The sequence below is a fragment of the Ursus americanus genome, chromosome X, assembly GCF_024610735.1.
Source record: "Ursus americanus isolate L20-20 chromosome X, mUrsAme1.1.p, whole genome shotgun sequence".
Classification (NCBI taxonomy): domain Eukaryota; kingdom Metazoa; phylum Chordata; class Mammalia; order Carnivora; family Ursidae; genus Ursus; species Ursus americanus.
The window spans coordinates 78,569,272-78,594,729 of NC_142164.1; the positions used below are offsets into that span (position 1 = coordinate 78,569,272).

Genomic DNA, 25,458 nt, shown 5'->3' on the forward strand with positions numbered 1-25,458 from the left:
CAATATGTAATTACATACTTGCTAAGCTCAAGGAAGGCGAACGACTCACTGAGAGCGTTTATCAGAGAGATCTGCCTCATCTGGGAGTGAGAGACGGTGCTGCTGAGGAATTGACATTTGAACTGAGATCTGGAGGATGAATAGGCGGTAAGTAGGCAAAGGCAGCGAAAAGAGCTTTCCACGCCAAAAGAACAGCAGGTGTGCAGGGCCCAAGAGGGGAAGAGCCCAGCTCCCAGGAGGAGCGGTTTGCTCCTTGAGGGCACAGCCTGCCTCTTGTTCCTCTCTTGCTATCGCTCCAGGCCTGGCACACGGATATGCCAAATCAATGCCTGTTGAATTGGATGAAATTTTGTCATGGAAAGCATCGTGGGCTGGGGGTGGGGGTGTCAAAAAAACCTAGCTTCTACTTCCAGCGCTTCTGGGCAATTCAATTCCATTTCCCAACTGCTTACTGTGTATTCGCCATGTGCAAGGACCTGCCGCCTCGTCTAGTTGGGGGATTGAAAGGTAAACAAAATTGTCTCTGCCCTTTGGCAGCACATGGTCGGTCAAGTGACAGGTAGACAGGCGGCCCCTTCCACTCTCTGGGCTTTTTTCTCTCCAGTTCTAAAGTGAGGGTTTGGGGTTATAGGATCTCGAAGGCTCCTTCCGGCTCTAACAGTCTTGATGTGCTTTTTCCTGAATAACAGCAGTGGGAGCAATGGAGCTGATTCTTTCATTTCTCCTGCCCTATGGGAGTCACATGGAATAGGACTGGAGAAATGCAGCCTGGTATTCTGTTTATGGACCATTTTTCCATGTACAAGGATCTCAGAAGCAGTTAGGGTTCGTTCGCTGTTTTTGACTAGAATGTTCTAGCATTTGATGAACTTTTGTTTCTTTCTTTCCTGTCTCCTTTCCCTGCCTGCCCTCCTCTCCCGCAGTCTTCTTTTCTCCACCCAGAGCTGTGTTTTTGCATATATTAGGGCTGGAAAGGGCCTTTTAAATCATCTTATCCAACTCCTCCATCCAGTGTTTACATTCCCTATGCAATAACAGACTCTCCAAATGAGGCCATCCAGCCACTCTTTGAAGACCTCCAGCGATAGTGAACTCACCATCTTTACTAAGCTTTGCCTCTGAGAGGTTTCTTCCCTCTGGGAATTTGTCTTCCTGTACTTTTTATCCATTGTTTCTGGTTGTGCCCTTTGGAGCTAAGCACAATAATTCCACTGCATTGGCCCTCTGACAGCCTAGTGGGTATTTGAAGCCAGTAATCATGTCTTCATAAGCTTGCTCTCTTCTAGGCCAAATATCATCTGTTCCTGCAAATGTTCTTCACTAGTTCAAATCCCCTTAGCATCTGTAAATATAGTTTAGTTTATGTAAGATTTATATCCCACCTACTTTAAAGAGGATATTAGGAGACTCATCAGTTATAACATGAAAGAAAGACAATTAGGGATAAAAATGTGGAAGAAAACAGACCAGAGACCATGTAAAGGAAGCACGAATAGATGTTGCCAGGTACCCAAAATGAACTGGATTATAATTGGACTCTGAATTTGGCTCAAAATTTTATGGCAGCTAGGACAAATTTGGAAACACATTGGGTTATGTGGTTTTATGTTCTGACAGGATCAAGCTTACAAATCATCTTCAGAGAGAAAATTTTTCCTGAAACAAAACTCCCGACTAGCCTATTAGGATTGCTTTCTGTGAGACTGTTCAAGACTGACAGGAACTTTGGATATATCTTGCCTCTTCCCCCACTAGGGGAAGAGGGCTGGAAGGATGATTAATTAATTAGCTAAATGCTGTCTCAGTTTTAAGCACTGCTATCTCTTTAGGGATCCCCACAGAGATGAGAGACTTCCTTTTCCCTTCCTTCTTCATTCCCCTATGTTCCTCACAGACAGTCACTTTTTTAGTGTTCTGCTCTTTAAAGTCTGCAATCTTAAGATGCTTTGGAACACCAGACCTCAGGAAATAGCCCAAGTAAGGGTTGGTAGCCTAGTGGTCACACAGCAAGTATGTGCAAATCATTTCTCTGGGGTCCTCAGTGTCCTCTTCGATAAAGTGAGTTAATCTCTAACATCACTTCAGCTCTGACATTCTGGACCCGTAAACTCTTTGACAGAAAGACCAATGATTGTTTTGTTTTTTAATTTTTGATTTTCCCATCTCGTGTCTGGCAGCTAACCGGTATAAGAGAAGATCTGTTTATGGACAGAGCTGTGAGAACCCAATAGGAAAAACCAATTTGAACAGATGTCACCTTTGCATCTGAGGAAAATATTTCCTGGCTCTCATTATCATGACAAGTTCTTGTTGACTGGATACTGGTAGTGGTGAGATGTGGTTTTCAGGGCTCTTTCCTGCTCTGGCTCCATATTCCTTGGCAAAGCTGGCCCCAGGGTAAGGAGAATTGGAGCAATCACACCAGGGGCTGAGGCTTCTGGGAAATGACCCTGGGAGCCAGCAGGCAGGAAAAAACAAAAATGTAGTAGCACAGTTTGTGCTGAACAACAATGAACCAAGACAAAACTCACCTTGTAGTGTGTAATGTTTGGTACATATAATATCCATGTGGACCCCCCCTCACTGCCTACCATGTTACTCTCTTGCTCAAAAATGTTCCATGACTTTTCATCGCCTATAAGAGAAGGTCCAGATGCTCTAGCTTGGCAATGGAATCTTCTCTAAGCTAAATCAAGCCACGGCTTCCCTCTACCTCCTATCCCTTACAACACACACACACACACACACACACACACACACACACACACACACACACACACACACACACACCTGCTCATGCATGCATCTTTTGTGCTCTCTTCAACCAAGCTGTGTGTGGCTCCCTAAACACACACCATTTTACTGGCTGTTCCCTTCCTCCCACCACACGTGGCTCCCTTCAATAGGTATTTTTCAGCTCTTCCACTTCCACCTGTTGAAATCCTAAGCCCAGCTGAAACACCCCCACAGCCATAAAGACCTCCCAGCACCCCAGTCCTGCTGTGCCTCCACTCTGGAGCTTCACACATTGTCTTGTTAGTCCTGTTTGTGCTTATTATGCTTGCAGCTCTCTGACTAGACCAGGAGCTCCCTGAGGGAAAAGGCTATGTCTGAATCACTCAGGGCTCTCCATCATCCTTCCCTGCTTTGTCTTTCTCCAGAGCACCTATCACTACCTGTGTGAGTCTCCTAGGGCCGCTGTAACAAACTATCACAAACTGGGGGACTTAAAACAACGGAAATTTATTCTCTCACCGTTCTGGGGGCCAGAAGTCTGAAAACAAGGTGCAGGCGGGGCCATGCTCTCGCTCTCTGAAGTCTCTAGGGAAGAATCCTTCCTTGTCACTTCCTACCTTCTGGTGGTTGCTGGCAATCCTTAGCATTCCTTGGCTCGTAGACCGCCATCTCTGCCTCTGTCTTCACATGTCGTTCTCCTCGTGTGTGTGCATGTCTACATTCAAATTTCCCTCTTCTTACAAGGACACCAGTCCTTGGATTAGGACCCACACTAATAGAGTATGACCTCAGCTTAACTTGATGACATTTGCAAAGACCTTTATTTCCAAATAAGGTTACATGCACAAGGTGGGCATCCAGTTTTGAGGGCAACTATTCAATCTAGTATACCATCCAGCGTGCTCTGTATGTTCTATTTGTTTATTGTCTCTCTGTCCCCCTAGAATGTTAGCTTCATGAGGTTAGGGATTGCTGTCTATTTTGTTCATTACTCTATCCTCAGTGTCTAGAACAGTGCTTGACGCATAGTAGAGACCCAACAAGTATTCTTGAATGAATCTTCCTACCCATTTGCCCCATGCCCACAGGGAGTCTGAATGAAAGAAGCAAGGCTAAGGATGAGAATGCGTGTATTGCCTAGAACATAATAAATACTCTGTAAGTGTTCCCTGGATGAATAGAGGTGTTTGATGGAGTGTTAACACTTATGGAGCACCTTTTTTGTATCAAGTACTGAGAAAAGGCATAGAGAAGCGAGAAGGAAACATCTGAGCATCGCAGCTATGCCTCTGTGTGACCCTGGGCAAGTCATTCAACCTCTGGGTTTCACTCTCCTTACCTATAAAGTGGAGGTCATAACACTACCTACCTCACAGGATTGTCATGAGGATTCAGTGAGCTCATCCATGTAAAATGCTTAGCACAGTGCCTGGCACATGGTAAGCTGCGTAGACGTGTTAGTTATTATTACTCTAGTTGTTGTTATGTGCTATACTTTGGGCAAGGTATTTGTGTTTTTTTTTAACCAGCCTTATTGAGATAAAATTCACATATCATAAAATTCTCCCTTTAAAAATGTACAGTTCAGTGATTTTTAATTAACAGAGTTGTGCAACCATCACCACAATCAAATTTTATTTTTTATTTATTGCATTTTTAGAGAGGGAGAGAGAAGGGGGTGGGGGCAGAGGGAAAGGGAGAGAGACAACCTTAAAACAGGCACCATGCCCAGCGCACAGCCCACCTTGGGGCTCAATCTCACGACCCTGAGATCATGACCTGAGCTGAAATCAAGAGTCGGAGGCTTAACTAACTGAGCCACCCCGGCGTCCCACCACATTCTAATTTTAGAACATTTTCATTCTCCCTCAAGAAAACCCATACCTGTTAGTAGTCACTCCCCTTTCCCCAACACATGCCCCAGCCCCTGACAAGCACTACTCTGCTTTTTGTCTCTATGAATTTGCCTATTCTGGAATTTTATATAAGTGAAATCACGATATGTGGGCTTTTTTTTTAAAGAGAGAGAGAGAGAGAGAGAGAGTGCATGCAGGGGAGAAGGGGCAGAAGAAGAGGGAGAGTGAGAAACTTAAGCAGTCTCCATACCCAGCACGAGCCCAATAGGGGGCTCGATCTCATGACCCTGAGATCATGACCTGAGCCAAAATCAAGAGTCAGCCGCTAAAGCAACTGAGTCGCCCGGGTACCCCATGATAAGTGGCCTTTTGTGTCTCATTTAGCATAATGTAGCATAACCTTTTCAAGGTTTATCCACATTTTAGCATGGATCAGTACTTTATTCCTTTTTATGGCTGAATAATACTCCTTTGTGTGGGTATGGCACATTTTGTTTGCCCATTCATCAACAGATGAACATTTGATTGTTTCTACTTTTTGGTTATTACAAATAATGCTGCTATGAACGTTCATGTACGCATTTCTTGGTGGACATATGTTTTCATTTCTCTCGGCTATATACCTAGGAGTGGAATTCCCGGGTCATAAGGTAACTCTATGTTTAACATTTCGAGAAAATTTCAAACTGTTTTCCCAAGTGACCACACCATTTTGCATCCCAAAAGACCACCCAATGGTTGTTCCTATCCATTCAGTGGCCTAAGCAGTGGGAGCTGCAGAGCAGTCTTCTGCAGTGGGCTGAGCACTCCAGTCTTCAATAGGGAACTTCTGGAAAGGCACAGAGGGCACAGGCACACCTTCAGACCAGTTTGTGACCTTGGGTTGAGTAACAGTAAACTTGGGAGCTGGAGCAGTACATTCACCTTGAAATTCCTCCTTGGCCACACACAGCCTTTTCAGCAGTGGCCTCCTCTTCCTTTTCGATCTCTTCAGGATCTCTGCAGAAGTAGCAATCAGGCATGATCTCCCATGGGTGCTCATGGGAGATGATGCCACGCAAGCACAGAAAGAACTTCGTGGTCCAGCATCCACCACATCAGACTCACTGAGTGTTCTCCCTTGTTGTTGCGCAGGATGGCAATGCCCACATGGCACAGAGGAGAGTCTGTGTTACACAGAGCAATGGTAGGCAGATTAACATAAGACGCCTCTGTGACAGACTGGTGGTCAGCCCTGGGACCAGTCACCCCCTCCTGGGAGGCTGCCTGGAGCTAGCTAGTGAAGCTTCGAGGAGTGAAGTGGCCAGCAGTAGGAGGGGCTCCAGGAGCAGCAGCAAACTTCAGCACAGCTCGCTGGCCAGTATTCCTGGAGGATATGACACTGGCATCAGCCAGGTTTTCAATGGCAACAATGGTACAAGCCACTGGCGGAAGCTTCTCCCAGATTCTCTTCAGATTGAAGATGTAGATGCCTTCACTTTTCCTTCTAGAGATGTACTGTTCCACTTGGAAGTCAAGCATGGTGCCACCTAAGAGGGTTCCTCCTGCAAGGAATTTAAGTTATGACAGGAACCCATAACAATACCGTGTGGGTAGCACAGAAAGCTCATTGTGTGTGTGTGTGTGTGTGTGTGTGTGTGTGTGTTTTCTCACTGTGGTTTTTGATCTGCATTTCTCTGGTGGCTAATGATGGTGAGCATCTTTTCATGAACTTATTGGTCCTTTGAACTTCTTCCTCAGAGCAATATCCCTTCAAATTCTTCGCCCATTCAAAAAAGTTGGGTTGCCTTTTTGTTGTTGGGCTCTAAGGGTTCTTTGCGTGTTCTGAATACAAAACACTTATCAGATATACCATTTGCAAATATTTTCTCCTGTTCTGTGGGTTGTGTTTTCTGTGCCAAATGTTTTTACCTGGGTTTTTTTTTTTCCAAGACCACTCCTGTGAGGCAGGTGTTATTGATTGGGGAAATGGAAGTTCAGAGAAGAGAAGATAGAATTTAAATCCATTTTTGTCTGACTGTAAAACGGATGCTTTCTCCTCTACCCCAACCTGCTCACAAAGATGAATGGAGACATGTTTCTGGCTTTAAGGAGCTCAGCCTGGCAAAGCACATAAAACAAGAACACAAATGAATGCGCTTTAAAGCAGCGTTCCACTTGTCCCACGGTGCCACAAGTATAGAGAAGTGCAATGGGAGGTTGAGAAAAGAGAGAAAGCAAGCACTTCTGGCCAGGGAAATTGAGGTTGGCTTCAGTAAGGTGGCATTTAAGTCCTGAAGGATGGGTACAGTTCCCCTGGATGAAGACCATGGGCAGAATGGAGAAGAGCATTTCCAAAGGAGGGCAGAAAGTGAGAGTTGAATGAATGAATGAATGAATGAATGAATGAAGCTCTGATCCTAAGACCGGCTGCGTTGGGGAGTCCCAGAACTCCTTGGGATGGGATCCTGGGACTGCCTCGGTTGGAGGACCCAGGGACTGTCTAACCTTCGCGTTGACTGGGGTAGGGGAACTGGGTGCTGTCTTGGATGGAGAGTTTAGGAACTGGCTGGAGTGGGGGGATGTCTGTGATGTGTGTGGGGGAAAGGGGGGTGATGTTCCGGGGGCTGCCTGGGAAGGGGGAGCTGTGGACTGCCTGGGCTGGAGGGACATGGGGCTGGCTGGGTTGGAAGAATGGTCCACGGACTGGCTAGGATGAGAAATCCTGAGACTACCCGGGATGTGGGCGGGAGGAGGTCGCCTGAGATAGGATGTCCAGGGGTTGGATGGGGAGTCTGACACTTGGAATTGACAGACCCAGGGGATGCGGAGTCCACGGGATGCCCGGATCCGGAGGCTGCCTGAGATGGGGGTTCCAGGGATGTCTTCGATGAGGATCTTGGGCTGAGAGGACCCGAGGGACATTGGAACGGACTGGGATGAAGGGCTTCGTCGGGTTGCGGCAGCACGGAGAGCCCTCCGGCAGCCTGTGAGGCAGGCACCCCGGCCTGGCGCGGGTGTCTCGGGGCGGGTCCGCTTCGGGCGTGGGCGGCGGCCGCAGGTGGGGCGCGCGGGGGCGGGCCGGGCGCGCGGGGTGGGGGTGGGGGCAGGGGCGAGGGGCGGGCCGGCGGCCGGGGCGGTCCCGCGCGGCCGCGCTGCGCAGTGACTCCGCAGCGGGCGGAGCGCCGCGGGCCGCGTCCTCCTGAGCCGTGGCGGTGGCGGCGGCAGCGGTAGCCTCAGCTCCTGCTCCCGGTGCCGCCGGCCCCAGAGCTGTCTCCCGGGCCCCCCCGGGCCCCCGGGCCCTCGAGCCCGGTGCGCGCCCTCGCGTCCCGCCGGCCCCCTCCCCCGGCTGGGCCCGGGGGAGGGTGGCGCCGTGAGCGAGCGGGGACCGGGCTCTCCTGCCCCTTCCCCTGCCCCTGGGCCGCCAGGATGGAGGCGGGGTCGGGGCCCCCGGGCGGTCCGGGATCCGAGAGCCCCAACCGGGCGGTGGAGTACCTGCTGGAGCTGAACAACATAATCGAGAGCCAGCAGCAGCTGCTGGAGACCCAGCGGCGGCGCATTGAAGAGCTGGAGGGCCAGCTGGACCAGCTCACCCAGGAGAACCGCGACCTGAGGGAGGAGAGCCAGCTGCACCGCGGGGAGCTGCACCGGGACCCCCACAGCGCGCGGGATAGCCCCGGCCGCGAGAGCCAGTACCAGAACCTGCGCGAGACCCAGTTCCACCACCGCGAGCTGCGGGAGAGCCAGTTCCACCAGGCGGCTCGGGACGTGGGCTACCCGAACCGGGACAGCGCCTACCAGAACCGGGAGGCAGTGTATCGGGACAAGGAGCGGGACGCCGCCTACCCGCTCCAGGACACTACCGGCTACCCAGCCCGCGAACGCGACGTGGCTCAGTGCCACCTGCACCACGAGAACCCAGCCCTGGGTCGCGAGCGTGGCGGGCGGGAGACCGGACCAGCTCACCCAGGCCGCGAGAAGGAAGCCGGCTATTCGGCGGCGGTGGGCGTGGGGCCCCGGCCGCCGCGGGAGCGGGGCCAGATGAGCCGTGGCGCATCCAGGAGCTCCAGCCCCGGGGCCGGCGGCGGCCACAGCACCAGTACCAGCACCAGCCCGGCCACTACCCTCCAGAGAAAGTAAGGAACGTGTGTTCGTACCCCCACCCCTCTGTTCACCCCAGCTCTTCCCCTCTAGTTCCCTCTCCAACTTGTCCGGCTGATAAAGTAAGAAGCCCGTGCCTGATTCCATGTCCTCCTCTCCCGTCCCAGCCTGTCAGGAGGAGCTGGGTCCTCCTCAGGCAGCTGCCACCCCTTCTCTAGCCTCCCCAGTCTGGGCTGGCCAGATGAGTGCAGGTGTCTCTTTCTCAAAACCACGGCCAGTGAGGGCCTACAGCAGTCATCACCCCTCCACTTCTTCACCCCCTAGCTGTACCCTTGCCAGAGGATGGTTTTCATTTATTTATTTTGGATGTGCTGCTTGGGATTTATATTATCTGATGGTGTCACCTCAGAGCCCCAAGGGAAAGAAAGTCCCCATCCCCCCCCCACCTTTGGGTCTCCTCTGCAGGTCCTGAGTGCAGGCCTGATCTTGTCTCTGGCGGCCTCAGCCCCATCTTTTCCCAGAGAGGCAGGTGGGGACCGGAATGGCTGCTGGAGGCTGAGACGTCCCTCTGAGGGGAACTGCAGCACATCCTGGCCAGGGGAGCAAAGATGGGGGAGCAAAGATGGAGGCCAGGCCCTTGGCTAGTTCCTCAAAGACCACCCCCTCTCCACCCTAGAGAAAAACACCACCCAATTAAAGAGCTACCAGGGAGGGAAGTCTACAGATCTTCCCTCTTGTTGGATCAGTGCCAGTTTCCGTGCTGGGGTCTGTGTGCCGGCCTATTTGGGACACCTTGGCAGTATCTCTTGGGTTGGTGGGACATGGGCTGGGTCCGCTTCTTCCATGCAGACAGTACCATGAGCTGGTCGGGATAAATGTCAGGCTAAGAGAGTCAAGGGCGTGCAGGCTCACAGGGCTGCCCTGGAGGCTCCCTGATTTCCCTTTTGCTGTATTGGAAAGAACACTGAACCGGGAGTTAGGAGACCTGGGTTCCCCTTCCAGCTGTGCTGCAGGTTGACTTCATGACCTTGACTGAGTCCCTTCCTCTCTCAGGCCATCGGTTCCCCCCATAGCTTGTCTGCCTTGAATGCTCTTTAAGGTCTCCCAGCTTAGATTTGAGGGTTCTATGACTGATCCAGCCACACTACAGAGCAAGTCTGAAGTCCTCTAGCGAATGGACAGCCTTCCCCCTCCTCTCACTGCTCAGCTGGTCCTACCATGTGCCACAACCAGTGGAGTGTCTCTTGGAGGCTGGGCTGGGGGTGGGGAAGCCTTCTGCCTCAGGAAATCTGCCGGGAGACAGCTCTCTGCAACTCCCCCGTGGTGAGGCAGCAGGCTGGGGTGCTGGGTTGAGATGGCTGGGCCCCAGGAGCAGCAGCTGCAGCTCGAGGGCCCAGCTGGGCACCACTGCAGTGCACCCTCAGCTGAGTTGTGGTGTGGACTGCCCCAGAGTAGTCCGGGCACGAGGAAGATGGGTTCTCCTGTCCAGGCGTGGTTCCTGGGAGCCCATTCCCCATAGACTGCCTGTGTGGGTCCCACACTGGAGGAAGGGGCCAGACCCACCAAGTAAGGCTGTTTCAGGAGAGGGCCATGGTGGGGGTAGGAGCAGTAGACTGGATGGGCATGGTGGTCCTTGAGCCTGGCTGTGGAAGACTTTTCTAGAGTGGTCAGGCCTGTGACAGGGGAAGCAGCCTCATTATGTGTGGCTTCAGGGAGCAGAACCAGGAGCAGGGGGAAATTGGAGGATAAATCAGGGAGAACTTTCCAACCTGGCTGTCTGGTGATGCAGTGGACTGACTCAAGCGGTGGGGGCGGGGAGAGCTGGCTGGACATGTCCAGCAGAGGCCCAGTGGGTGTCAGGAAGAGCTGGAGAAAGCACCGTTCCTGAATTGGGTGTAAAGCCCAGTGAAGTGACCTGGGTCTTCCCCAGGTCCAGGATTCCATTACCCTCAGATTCTCCATCCTGCAGCCGTGGATCTGAATCTCTTGGCTGGCTGGAAGCCCATTTGCTCTTGAGCTCTGTGCTTCTGCCATCCGCACAGGCCTGCCTCTCGGCCTGTCCCTCCTTTGTGCACCCTCCAGGCTGTTCGTTGGATTTCTTTGCCTCGCATTTCCTACTGGATTAATAAGAGGGTTTAGATAGTACTTTGAATCTCTCCTAACCATATATTAAATATCTGCACATCCATTGTTGCCTCTTTGGGGCCTCACAACAGGCCCTGTGCAGTGAGCATTAGCAACTCCATTTTCGAGATGGGGAAACTGAGGCTCCAAGACGAAAGGGTTTGGCTCAAGGTTATGCTGCTGGCTCCTAATGGAGCTGGGACTCGAATCCATGTCCACCTGTATCCGAGGTCCATCATTTTTCCACCAGAGCTTTACAACTCCCAGGAGTCTCTTGGCTTCAGGACCTGGCCAGGTCGCAAGCTGAGAGAGGCCAGGAGAGCCTTAGGTATCTAGAGGATTTGAGCAGGAGGAGCTGACTCTGGGATGAGTGGGGGCGCCGATGGGGGAAGGAGGGAGGCTGTGCCTCCCTCCTTTCCACTCTCCCTCGCAGCTAGGCATCAGGACGGCCTGTTGCTGCAGTAGCCATCGCTGCCACCGCAGCTGCTGAGGAGACTCCCCTGCCAGGCCCGTTCTGGGTTTGTAAGGAGTGGGTGAGAAGGCTGCCGCGGGAAGCCAGGGCAGGCAGGGTGGGAGTTTTCGCAGCAGAGGCTGCAGGACTGGGGGAGGCTAGGTAGAGCTGGTACAGGCTCTAGGCGTTTCTGGTCACCAGGCTCCCTCTGGCGGAGGAAGAGGGGAGAGCGGGGCCGGGGCTCAGCGGCCGCTTGTTGAGGGACTTAATGTAGTCCTCCGCGCGACCCTGTGCGTCTGTCACCACGATCCACGATTTATAGCCGAAGAAACGGAGGGGGCTCAGAGGATTGAAGCGACACGCCAGAGGTCACAGTACCCCGAAGACAGACTCTTCGTCCTGTGAACTTTCCCTGTACTGCAGCTGATAGCCCCTGTCGCGGCCACCCGCACCCACGTCAGACCCCCAGGATTCCCACAGCCTCCCGCACTGTCTCTCCTGGGCAGGTTCCCGGATGCCAGTCTGCCTTCTGCTCGGCTCTGGGTGTGGCCTTTTTAGTGCAGCACAGAGCGAGACGAAGCTCAACCTCCCTCTGGCCACTGGTCTTCTGCATGTGAGGGCTTTGCTTGTTTGCTTGTCAGTCGCGGCTGGTCTCCACCAACATTCAGGTCTTTTATCCTTGGCATTGTCGCCTTCTCCAGGTGATTAGGGAAGAGCTCTGCGTTCGTTGCTGATCTTGGCCTGGCCCCCTTTGCAGTTCTGGCGCCTGCAGTGATTTACGGGTGTGCTGGGGGCCACTGCTGAGGCGCTCCACACAGAAGAGAGCTGTATTTCCCACGCTTTTTGCATGGGCCCAGCTCTGGCTCTGCTGTAGGCGGTGGTGGGCTGAAACTGGTTTGGTGGTAACTCTCCACCCTCTGCCCCTCACCGCCCCCTCCCCCGCACACGTACCTACCCCCCCCCCCATCCTGCAAGCTGGTTCACACTGGGGGACGGCAACCAGAAGGCCGGGTCTGGTGTTCTTGACAGCCAGGGCAATGCATGGTCTACTGCTGGGCTGCTGGGCTGTGTCAGTGTGCTCCCTGCAGGGGCTGAGGGCACTGGGAAGGAAATGGGGGGGTGGAGAGTGAGCCCAGGAAGGGGCCCCGGGGAAGTCTGTCTCCTCTGGGGTCTCGGGTGCTTTTCCCAGGGGGGTTTCTCCTTCTTCCCAGGAGGGTAAGCCATTTATTTTCCCCCCACTGTGTTGGGAGCATTATACTTGTGTGGGAGGAAATGATAATGTCGAGTTGAATGAGAATTAGAGGAGTCTTGCTTCTCTGTCTAGATCTGGGGCAAGAATGGGGTTGTTGTCATCCACAAACATTTCTTGGCTGCATGCACAGAGCAGGAGGGGCTGCCAGGCTGAGCAAACACCGTGCTCTCTGCATTTGCAGAGCCCCTTCCTCCTGGCCGGAGATGCAGGGTTCCAGGTTCAGCCCACCGTAGCGACAGTGCTCAGCACAAAATGAGCAGCAGGGGTGGTGGGGTGTGGAGGTTCTGGGAGGAAGGAAGGATCAGGGCAGGGCAGGCCACTGGCCGAGGGCCCGGCTGGGGGGCTTTGAAGAGAGTGGGTGTCTCCTGGTGTCAGATGGGGGCCTCGGCGGGAGAAATACTGGACCCAGTCTTGCCCTCTGCTACTCTTTCCTCTCACCGCCCCCCCCACCGTGCCTACTGGGGCCTCTGAATTTGCTGAGAGCATAGTAAAGGCCTGGAGCATGGAGAAGGGGCCCCACTTGTGCTGAGTGAGTCTCAGCCTTCTGTGTGCCAGGAAGCACCCTATGTGGCTTTAGGTAATAATAGCTAGCACCTTTTTTTTTTTTACTGCATTTACTGTGTGCCAAGCACTATTTGTTCTAAGCGCTTTCCATGTATTCATTCATTCATTCAGTCTTCTCGTGAATCCTTTGATGTGGATGTTGCTATTAAATCCATTTCACAGATGAGAAAACCAAGGCCCAGAAAGGCTGGTTAACTTACCCAAGGTCACTCAGTGAATAAGCAGCAGAACTGAGAAGGAGCTTGAAGGAGCCCAGGTAGCCAGGCTCCAGAGTCCATCTGCGGCATTCTCACCCACCATGCAGCCCGGCTGCTTATCTCATTTGCAGAGTCCCTGCCAGGTAGGGGTCCTCATTTTTCAGACAGGAAAATGAGGATTAGAGAGGTGCAGTGACCTGCCTGAGGTTACACAACTGCATGGGGCCCAGAAGTGTCTGGCTCCAGTCTGTGGTACAACATTGCCTCCCGTAGGCAAGGTGGAAAGACGTTAAAGACACTCCAGGCATGGCTCCGGCCTTCCCCAGCCAGAGCTCCCAAGACGGCTGCTCGAGTCAGGGTCTGTCTCCTGATGGCCGCCTGGCTTTTTGCCACAGTCTTCTTTCACAGATGCCTCCCCTGCCTTTGCTCCGTCAAGCCTCTGGTGACACGCAGTCAGGCCAAGCTTTCTGCAGGGCTCCCATGGTTTCACTCTGCCTTCGGCCTGCAAGAAAATGTTCACACTCCTGCACCTGCCATGCAGGGCCCTCTTAGGATCGGCACCCAACTCACCGTTGTCTTCCCATCTTTCTCCAGGCCCCTTCCCACACACCACGCTCCAGTGCCTGTGACCCCCTCCTTAGCCCACTCAGCCTGCTGATAGTCTCTCGGTCTTTACTCGTGCTGCCTCCTTCTCCTGTGCTGCTGCTCCATCCACTTCCTAAGGCTGAGCTGCACTGTCCCCTCTCCCATGTTTGTGTGCTGCTTTATCTCCGACCGTTGAAATGAGCACTTTGTCCCCTTTGATACCTTTACTGTTCTTCATTTGCATCTTGTGTCCTCCCTACTGGATTGAGAGCCCCTTCAGACTGAGATGTAACTGACACGCATTGAGAGCATGTTGCGTGGGTCCCTATGGCAGGTGCTCTGGGCGTGAGTGAGAGAGCAGGCAGCTTGGAAACATGCAGCACAGCACATCGTAGCTGCCTGGTAAATGCTGAATAGACAAATGAATGTTAGAGTAAGCCTCGGAGCACTAATGGCCAGAAGTGCCTATGTCTTTCCTCCTTCCGGGGCTCCTGTGGCATGAGATGACTCCACTTCAGAACCCTCTTGGCTCCTGTGTGGCCTTGTCCTCATGCTCCCAGGAGTGGTTTGGCCTCCACTCTCTGTGCTTTTCGTATTCACCCACCTTTCCAGTTTTTAGGATGTCAGGGTAGCAGAGTCAGACGAACCTTTGGGGACATTGAGGCCAATCCGCTCATTGTTACCTCTCCCTCCCATGCCGTGGCCATGTCATACCATGGTCTTGACCCTCAGTGCAAGATCTTCTGCTCTGAGAGGAACAAAGAGACACGCGTAGGACTTGTGTGCGGTCAGCCCAGTCTAGTGGAAAGTGACTTATTTTCCGTCACGTCTTTATTGGGTTCAGACTCCGGGCTGGGGGTGGTGTCTTAGAGTCAAAGTAAGATGCAACCCCTTTGGCTCTTTCCCTGCTGGATTCCCTGGCAGAATGATAAACCCTGATCATGGGGAAGAATGATGAGTAAATGACTTGTTTCCACTTTTGACGTAACTCACTTAAGGCCAGGTAATTTGCTAGTTACTCTGACTTTCTCCTGGAAGTTATTTGGTCCCTCTCCAAGCATCCACGTTGAAAGCATTTACAAGGGGGAAGCCTGCTCTCAAGCACTTAAGAACCGAAGCTCTCTAGCGGCCTTAGTAGTTAAGGAAAGTGCAGCGCCGTAGAAGGAGGAGTTTTCTGCGACTCTAGGCAAGTCACTTAACTTTGAGAGCCTCAGTTTTCTCAAATAGCAGATGAGGGTCAAACTGTTTTCTGATAGATAAGATTCATGTTGTGCCTCCCCTTCGCCCACCCCGCCGCCAAATATATCAGAAAACTGCCTGTCTGCCTAACATACCCATCAACGTTCTGATCAGGATGGAAAGCTGAGAGACAGGAATGGAAAATAATTTGTGGGGCTGCCCTGCCCCCTAGAGGTGTAATGTAGCAAACAAAAACCATTCCGCCAAGATCCTCACCTCAAATCTTCTTCAAAACAAAGATAACAAGCCAGAGCTCTGCGGGCTCATCAGGATGATTCCTCAAACATTTTGGAAGGAAATTTATCACAGTTAGCACCTGATATGTACCGTTTCCCTAATATCAGTGCATTTCTTTGTAGCTATGTGATTTTTATACCCCTTCAGACGGATAATATGACTGCATATCTGGGCCTTGTGATTTCCTACTGGATTTCAGGATGCTGCACTTACCTGAATAAAGCCAATATTTTCTTCTATATAGCCACTTTAGAATCGTTGTCATCATATCTGTGATGAAAAGTACCTAAATTGTTTTCCCTCCCCCAAAGTTCCCTTATAAAACTGGGAGGGAGGCAGTTGTCCATCTGAGAGGCTGGCCAGCTCATAAATGGTTATGAATCTTCTCATGATTGTTGTGCAAATTAAATAAGATGACATAGGTGAAATGTTCAGCACACAGTGTCTGCTTACTTAGCAATAGGCATTATTATTGTTAATAACTTTGCCAAACTCTGTGCTGCGGAGGAGCCGGAGAGAGAGGCCATGTGGGAGCTCACCGCGCTTCTGAAAGAGAGGTCAGTCCAGTGACTATTGCGTGCCTACTACACACCATGCCTTGTACTACTGCAGTCAGGAAGTTCTGTGGTTACTATCATACAGTTCCTGGCTCCATGGCATTCACAGCTGGGTAGGGAAGATGCACATACTGGGGTTTCCTGTGTGCTGAACTGGAGGGGAGCACAGGGGGCTGTGGGTGCCCAAAGGAGGGACATCCACCTAGATCACTGGGGAGAGCTTCCTGGAGGAGGTGATGCCTGAGCTGAGACTTGGGGGATGAGTTGGAGTGAGTTAGATGAAGAAGGACGGTATGTGGGTTGGTAGAAATGGAGAGCAAAAGGGAAGCTAAGGCAGAGGGGACCGCATGAATGAACGTGCAGAGACATGGAACCAGCAGGGTGTGGAGGGAGCACTTTGATGAGGTCAGTACAAACTAAAGCACAAACAGCGAGGCAGGAAGGGTCTGGAGGAGGGTCTAAAGAGTCAGCCAGCCCAGATCAGGAGGACACTTGAATAGCAGGATAAGGAGCTTTCTTCTGTTGGGAATTGGGAGCCAAGATAGGGTTTTAGGTTGAGGAAAGAGGTGCTCATTTTAGATTATGGGGTGATGTGTCGAGAGCCATGTTTTAGAGAGATCCCACTAGTGGACAGTTTGGAAGACAGATTGGAGGGCATCCAGTGAGGAGGCTAGGATGACAATCTAGATGAGAAATGGTAAGGCCCGATCTCAGGCAGTGGGGAATAGAGATAGTCTACTGGAGGAGAAAGAAAGTGACGACACATTGGCAAGTGCAGCTGACTGCGGGGCCTCATTCACGACCAGCAGGATTTCAATAATCCCAGCATAAAAGCCAAGAAACTTGGAGCTAGAGGGAACCTTAAAAATTATCCAGCTCAAGCTGTTCATTTCACAGATGAGAAGGCTGAGGCCCAGAAAGAAAGGACTTGTCTGAGGCCGCTCGCTGTGTGAGCAGAAGACCTCTGATCAGAAGAGTCACTCTAATGTTAATGCCAGTGTTCAAAGGACCATTCCTTAAATGTGCAATTTTATGCCTTGAAATCCTGGGAAGGTTGCAGGGCTTGTTGTCTTTGTGTCCTACAGATGAGAAAAGCGGGGCTCGAGATGGTTTGGTGACTCGCTGGGGAGGAAGCCATGAAGAGGAGGCATCACCTAAAGAAAGGGTCTCTTGCTTCCGTGACAGACAGACCCTTGCTCTGTCTGGTGCAGCCCCTCAGAAATCAGATTTCCTAGATTCACAGCGAGGGAGGAGACCCAGATTTCCCTTTCTCCACCCAGGCCCATGCAACTCTTTTTTCCTGTTGTTCTCTGCCTTCGAGGTCCTCATTTAATGTAACTGAGGCAGCTCAGAGGCAGTTTTTGGCCTGAGAGCCAGGCCTGTCATCCCCCTTTTTTCTGTTTTCATGGAAGAGGGCGGGCTTGCATCTGTCGTTACTTGTGTGCCCATTGCCTTGGGCAGAGCATCTCCAGCCCGGCTGCCTTTGTTTTGAGTCCCCACCGTATGATACACAAAGAATGAGCTTTGGAGACAGACCTAAGTTTGTCTCTGTTTTGTTTTGTTTTGAGTGCAGTGCACACACAGTGTTACATTTGTTTTCAGGTGTAGGACACAGTGACTCCACAAGTCTATATGCTATGCTGTGCTCACTACAAGTGTAGCTACCAGCAGACAGGCCTGAGTTTGAATCTCCACTGTGCCCCAGCCCACTGGAGGACCTCAGCTATGTCATCTTGCCTTCTCTGAGCTTTAGTTTCCTTGTCTGGAAAAAGGCATGACAATGCCCACCTCTCAGAATTAACTGAAATCATTTGAATGGCATTCCCTGATACTTGTAGGTGCTTAATAGTCATTCCAGGGGAAGAAAACCCATGAAATAACCCAAGATTGTGCCAAAGCACATGCTCTTATACCTCATTTCTTTTTTTTTTTTTTTGGTATTTTAAAAAACATTTTATTTATTCATTTGAGAGAGAGAGAAAGAGAGAGAGAGAACAAATTGGGGGGAGGGGCAGAGGGAGCCAGAGAAGCAGATGCCCCGCTGAGCAGGGAGCCCCATGTGGGGCTTGATTCCAGGACTGCGAGATCATGACCCGAGTTGTAGACAGACATTTAACCGACTGAGCCACCCAGGCACCCCTCTTTATACCTCATTTCTATAATCATGATATTACCTGAGATTCTTAGGTTTTTATAGGAGATAACTCATCCAAGTAGCTAGATAGCACATCATTAAAGTAGGACAACTTAAAGTTTAAAAACAAAACCAAACCAGTCCTTTCCTTTTCCTTCATGAAATCTCCCATGGACAGTGATTTGCAGAATTCTGTGCCCAGCAAAGATTGCGTCCCCCGAGAACGGATATATTTCTTCCTTCCTAATACGAGGCTATCATGGCTCATTTTATCTCGCTCTTCTTCCCCGGCTACCGGCCAATTTGAAATACAGTTTGAGCATCTTTGTTGATCTCTTTTTCTGGGCTCCTATTTTCTAGTTCAATTTTTTATTCTTTTTTTTTTTAAGATTTTATTTATTTATTTGACAGAGGTAGAGACAGCCAGCGAGAGAGGGAACACAAGCAGGGGGAGTGGGAGAGGAAGAAGCAGGCTCCCAGCAGAGGAGCCTGATGTGGGGCTTGATCCCAGAATGCTGGGATCACGCCCTGAGCCAAAGGCAGACGCTTAACGACTGAGCCACCCAGGCACCCCCAATTTTTTATTCTTTCTTTATCTGTGTTATTGGAGTAAGCCACCTCAAATCCTTTGTGACTCAGGCAGGTATAAATAACTAACGGGTGTAAATAGTCGAATGAATGGAAGGCTGGAGAGGCCTGCGGCTGGGCGACTGTGGGGCTGGAAGGAGACTGGAGGGTGGTGCTGGCTGGGGCAGCTGAGAAGGCATCCTCAGGGACTACTGTGGCTCCAGAAGGAGTTGGTTGTTCGCTGGGGGGGGGGGGGGGGGGGCTCGGCCCTTCACTCGCCTGTCTCATTCCTGCTCTAAAAAGAAGCCTGCATTGGAGAACAGGACCTCACATCATGTGGAATCATCACCCTCCCTCTTTTGTCCGTCCCATGTGGGAGACTGAGGTCCAAAGAAAGAGGAGGGACTTGTTTTTTAAAATCAAATTGAAATGGTACATATGCATAATTTTAAATTTAAAATAATGGGGCGCCTGGCTGGCTCAGGCAGTAGAGCGTGCTACTCTTGATCTTGGGGGTTGTTGGGTTTGAGCCCCATTTTGGGCAGAGAGATTACTTAAAAATGAAATCTTTAAAAAAACCTTTTTAAAAAAGGCAAAGGGCACACAAAGACGTGTATAGTAAAAAGCCAATGTCTCCCTGTCCCCTCCTTCCAGCCCCCAGAGGGGGCTGCTTTTACCATTTAGGTTTTCTTTTTTTTTTTTTTTCTAAAGATTTTATTTATTTATTAGACAGAGATAGAGACAGCCAGCGAGAGAGGGAACACAAGCAGGGGGAGTGGGAGAGGAAGAAGCAGGCTCATAGCGGAGGAGCCTGACATGCGGCTCGATCCCAGAACACCGGGATCACGCCCTGAGCCGAAGGCAGACACTTAACCGCTGTGCCACCCAGGCGCCCCCCATTTAGGTTTTCTAGTGGTGATTTCATTTCTCTAAATAACAGGCTTCAATGGTTATTTCTTCATTTATCAACTTTATGTTTTTTCAACATTTTATTTATTAGAGAGAGCACACAAGCACGCGTGAGGTGGGGGGGAGGGGCAGAAGGAGAAGCAGACTTCCCGCTGAGTAGGAAGCCCAGATGCAGGACTCAATCCTAGAACCCCGGAATCATGACCTGAGCCGAAGGCAGACGCAACCGACTGAGCCACCCAGGCTCCCTTCATTTATCAACTTTAAACATTATCTACTGACTTCTTTCTACTAGGACAAATGAGGATTTAGCTTGCTTAAAACACCTGACTCTTTCCCCCTCACAGATTGTGATAGTTACGTTACTACTTTGGTTCCTCTGTTAGTTACCTTTTAACTTTATTAAGTAGTGTTTTAAACTATGCTTTCTTATTCCATCCATTTTCCACAGCATCTCTTCACCACTCGGTCTGTAAGACATAGTTATTAGGGCCCCATCCTTCCCTCCCTCTCTCTTCCACCCTTGCACCTCCCACATTCTGTGCTCAGTACTTTTGCATTCCGCAAGGTTGATTGCATTTGCATCCTGTAATAATTAGGTCTTCAGTGCTTTATCAAGACAAATTGATTTTAAAAGTTGACTACCAATACACTGTGTTTATGTGCTTATGACTATAATTGCACCTCAGTTTCCAAGGTCCACTGTCGCAACCTCTGTACTCCCAGGAAGATGTTCCTAGCACCAAGAGCAAATGAATTTTCCTTTCTTATGCTCTACCACATGGTTCAAAATCATACCACTGTTTACTTTGTTTTATATTTGGGTCCAGGACTTTCTTTCTACCTTACGTTTGCTTGCTTGCTCACTTATATCGTTACTGTTGCGTGGAGTTCCTTGAAACTGCAGGATAATCATAGCATATCTTCTGGGACAGTTTGCTTGGAGATTTCTAGAAGAAGGTTTTTGCGTTTTTTTTTTAAACATCACACTGAAACATAATATGCATACAGAAAAGTGTTCATATCACAAATGAACAGCCCGGTCAATTTTTACAAGCCAAACACACCTATGTAACCAGCTATGTAACCTATGTAATCAGTTCAAGGTCTGTTTTCCATTCGCCCGACCTGGTACTCAGTAAGTCTGTTCAATCGGATGCCTTTTATCTTTTCTTACATAATTTCTTTGGTAGTTTCCTCCCCTTCATTTTCTCTGTTTCCTCTTTCTGGAATGTCCGCTAGTTAGATGTGGAACTTCCTAGATTGATCCTCGAGGCTGCCTATTTTTTCTCTCATACTTTCTATTTTATAGTTTATGAGTGAGTTAGGAGAAAGTCTGATTGAGATGTCTGTATATCCAGGCTGGCTTGTCCACTTGCTGGCTTTATTTTAGGTGAGCCTCAAGGGGGCTGGCTATTCTAATGGGTGTCCTCTAAATGCCAGAATGAAAAGCACTTCGTTCTGGGGACACCAACATGCCCCTCAGTGCCCTAATTCACCCCAGATAGTTTAATTCCCTTAGCCAGGAGCTCTCTGATATTTTGCCATGCCAGGCAGCTTGGATTCTGGATTTGGGAGTTAGAGGAGCAGGGGAGGATTTCATGTACTTACCTTCAGCGTATCCCCCCCGCCCCCACCCTGCCCCGTCCCGTTTTCAGATCTTGATCATTCCTGCCCTTCCTCGTACCTACCATTTCCAAGTCTAGAGTCTCTCCGAGCCTCTGCTGGCCCGATTGGCTCCCACCCTGGCTGCAACCCCCTGAGCAGTGTCCCTGGCTCTCCGTCAACTATGAACACTCTTCTCTTTGTTTTTTGTTTCTTGTTTTTTTGCTTCCAGAAATTTGTTGAAATCTCTCATCCACTGATTCCGCTCTCTTCCATCCTCTTCACTGGTATGACTTCATACCTTGTTTTATTTTTCACATTCATTTTAGTGGGCTCCTGGGAGCGCAGCCCAGCCTCCTTTGCTTAGGCAGTGGGAGCAGGTAGGCCAGAGATGGGCCCCTAGCGCACAGCAGGGGGCTTTGAGGCTGAGCGGAGGCTTCTGCAACAGCAAGCTGCTCTAAGCTGCTCCCCCTTCCACCCACTCTCCTTCCCATCATGGCTGAACCTCCATCCCTAGCAGAGGGAGGCAGGAAGGGAGGGCTGGAGAGAACCAGTTCCATTTTCCTTTTCTCTCTCTCCCCAGCCCCCCCTTTTTTTTCTTTTGGTCATAATGCTGAGCTGATCTGGGCTGCAATACCTGTGCCTAACGCCACCTCCCCTTCTGACCTTGAATGATTGTTTCTTCCAGAAGCACTTCCCCTGAATGCTCACTGTGGGCAGGGGGGCGGACTTGGGCAGCTTGGGCTGCACTGTGTGTAGGGGAGATTGGAGCCAGGTGAGGGAGAGAGGCCAAGCTCACAGGCTGGTATGGGAGATGAAGTGCCACTTAGCTCTGACATGACAGAAGGAAACCACAGCTGTAGCAGCTAAAAGCATTGATTTTAGAGTCAGACCAACCCAGACTTGAATCTCAGCTCCACTGCTCATTAGCTGTTGAAACTCTAGGCAAATCACATCACTACCCTGAGCCTGAGTTTCACATCTATACAATGGGAAGAATAACCATTTCGCCCAGCTGTCAAGAACATAACACAAGCCCTGAACTGTCGTAGGTGCTTAATAAATAGTCACTTTATTCTTTTTGGATTACTAGAAGGCAGAATATGCTAAAGACCAAGTAAAGCCTGCTTGACAAGAAGGAGCATGAGGTGGGGGAAGGGAGCACCTGACCTTATCACTCCCACTCCCGGGGCTGAGCTCCACAAGGGCTCCCCAGAAATTACAAGAGACATGCTGTTGCCTGGTATTCAAGGCTCTTTGTTGTAGCCTCTGCCTATCTTCTTTTTAAAATAAAATGTGAAGTGGCACTTGCCTCATTACTTCCCGAGAAAGAAATTTAAAAAGTGATAGCCAAATATTTCCTCTGAAGTATGCAGCCGTCTTCATCATCATCCTCAGCATCCCTGGCACCCCAGAGCTTGTTCAATGAATGGTGGTAATCAAGGACCACAGGAAGAGTAATCACCAGCGAAAGGACAACTGGCAACTGAAATTGCCTTGGCCTTCATTTTGCATCCCTGCCACCACCTTGGCCTTCGATGTCGGGGGATCCATTGCCGAAAGAGATTTCATTATCCAACAAGCGTTCTGATTTGTCCGGTGGTTCATCTGGCTGTTCTCTCTTATTAACCTTTATGAGATTTTCTCACATGTCACCATTGTCTCATCCTCACACTCTCTCTACCTGCCTCTGTGTCATTTCTAGGTCTGATTCTGGGCTCAGATGGGTCCCTTAAGCAGGAGTCTTCTTCTCCACCTGAATTATCTTTCAAAAGGTTTTTACAGTCATTTTTCACATTGCCATGATTTAGATGGCTCTTGAACTTGGGAGGTATCTTTGCCTCTCCCCGAGGGCTTTTCCAGTCCCTGGCCATCATCACAAGTAAGTCTTTACAGCACTTGTGGTCTAGGGAAACTCTTGCGTGCTCCTTTTGGTCAGGCCATGGCTCCACTCATCTCTCTAGCCACGGTCTTCCCTTCCTGACCAGTACTCAAGTTGCCTAGGGTTCCCTAAGCATAGTGGACTTCGTGCCCCCATGCCTATATTCTGGCTATTTTATTAGCCAAGAATGCCTTTTTACCCCTAAGTAGCAGATATTTACTTAACTGTAGAAGAACATCTTCTCTGTACCTCACATTTTTCTAGGTACTTGGATACAGAGAACAAAACAGATAAAATCTCTGCCCTGTGAAGCTGATATTCTATTGTGTGTATGTTGGGGGGCAGGGGCAGAAAAGAAACAAGAAGATACAGAATATGTCCTATAGTGGTCAGGGCTATGGTAAAAAATAAAGCTGGGCGGGGGGGAGTACAGAAGGCCCCGTCAACTCCACCATAACCAATATTTGCACAACTATTATTAAGCAGCTTTTCCTCATTTAAGCATTTTCCAATGTTATTACATATTCTGTACAACCACAATCCTTCCAACAACCCTATTGGGTTAATGCTATTGTTATCTCCATTATACGAGGAGCAAACTGAGCCTTACAGATGTAAATCACATAGTTAAGAGGGGCAGAGCTGAGATTGAGGCCTAGGCCTATCTGACACAAAGCCTGTGCTCATAACCACTAGGCCATTCTGTCCCCGGCAAGCCTCACCACAGCCCTCTGAGGTTGGAAATTATTACACCTGTTTTACAGTTGGGGAAACTGAGGTTCAGAAAAAGGAATGGGCTGATTGATGGTCACACAGCAAATAAGTGGATTTGAATGCAGATCTGTCCACCTCTCAGTGTTAGACCTTTTCTATAAACCCTGAGGCCTAAGGACCTATGGACTTGCCCGCCTCTACTTCTACAGAGCCCAGGCAAGGTACCAGCCAAGGCCCTTGGCCCTCCCCTATTCTCTTCTCACCTTTGGTTCATACAGAACCTTGAGATGTATATGGACACTCCAGGCCTGCCTCCCTCCAACTTCCCTTTGGCCACCTGTTGGGCCTAGCAGATGGACCCAGATAATAAGACCACACAATTCTTGCAAATAAGCTCAAGAGATGCGGGCAGGGAATTCTGGGGTTCTGGGTACCTGGCATGCAGTCTAGAAGACAGAGGGCCAAAGATCCTGATGATCATATTCCCTTGGCCCCACAGACACTTTACCTCATGGAGAGGAGCATCTGAAGTTTGGGGCCCAGTATAGGGGCCTCTGTTTTCCAGTATGGCCTATGGTATTGTGATTTGTAAGAAGCCAGACTTCAAGATCCTCCTCCTTTGGCGTCTCGAGCGAAGTCCTGCTTTTGTGGTGTGGGGGTGGGTGTTCGTGGGCCTGAATCTTTCAGGCCTCTGGACGGTGAAGAACAGAGCCTCCCCAGCAAGCACTGCTGGACCTGCACACAGACTCCTAGGTGCCCCTCACAGTATTTTCTCCATAGCGCTCTCAGGACATTTATCTTCGTTTCTTAGGAGCTTTTAGGAAAATTAGACATTTAATGCATTCTTGCATTAGAAAATGTGGAAGAACTTGGAAAAGTAGAGGAGAAAAACATTACCCGTAATTACAGCACACAAAGGCAGCCACTGTGAGCATTTGGTGTATTTCCCTTGTTCTTTTCATTCTTTTCATATAGTTGAAATGATATAGCACATACAATTTTTTCTTGCTTCTTTTCACTTGAGCGTTTCCCCCATGTAATTGCATATTCTTTGCGAGCATTATTTTTAATGGCAACTGATACACTATAAGGTACTTAACCATCCTCCGAATGTAGGGCATAGAAGCTGGGCCCATTTTTCCACGGTTTTTAAATCATGCTGCAGTGGGCAAGCTTGCACATATAGCTTTTAGGGAACTTAACAGCTTTTAAGGAACTGGCCTTGTAGAGGAACAATTGTCTTCAACTTATTTCCCTTTCTGGATGGTCCCTCCGGCTGGGTCTGATTCAATCTGGTAGTCATTCATTTATTCATTCATTCCATCACCGCACAGTGACTCTGTACCTCTGTGGGCCAGACCCTGAGATCTGGGGGTATAGGCATGACTACATCACAGCCCAGACCGCCAGGGGCTCCTGATCGACAGGGAGAGTCGGGCATAGAAATGGACACTTTCAGAACAGTTTGATGGGGCTGTGATGGAAGCAAGAAAAGGACGCAGCAGGGGGGCAGAGGAGGGCCTCCTCATCCAGCCTAGACGCATTAAGAGAAGCTTTCTGGAGGAGGTCTTGCCTAAATGAGTCACGGAAGATGAATAGGAGTTGGCTGCAGTAAGAAGAGGAACTTCCTGTTAAACATAATGAGTTGAATAAACTTATTTATTTCTGCTGCTTCCCCAAATCCAACTGGAATATGAGTAAAGAAATAAAAAAGGTAGAAACACACAGGGCCCGGGATGCTGACCAGAAGTAAGCTATTCCACCCAGAG

The 25,458-nt window shown here is 50.1% G+C and overlaps 1 protein-coding gene and 1 pseudogene across 1 annotated transcript in view; one reads left to right on the forward strand and one right to left on the reverse strand.

Annotated features, from left to right (window-relative positions):
- Positions 1 to 5,235: 5,235 nt before the first annotated feature.
- On the reverse strand, positions 5,236 to 7,496 carry LOC123793524 (small ribosomal subunit protein uS2 pseudogene; annotated as a pseudogene).
- A 301-nt stretch (positions 7,497 to 7,797) lies between these two features.
- The window catches only part of IQSEC2 (IQ motif and Sec7 domain ArfGEF 2), a 76,923-nt gene continuing 59,262 nt past the window's right edge, over positions 7,798 to 25,458 (forward strand). The window contains 1 exon segment of the mRNA XM_087859627.1: positions 7,798 to 8,707. Within this exon segment, the coding sequence (XP_087715753.1) occupies positions 8,001 to 8,707 (707 nt within the window). The 5' untranslated portion in view covers positions 7,798 to 8,000.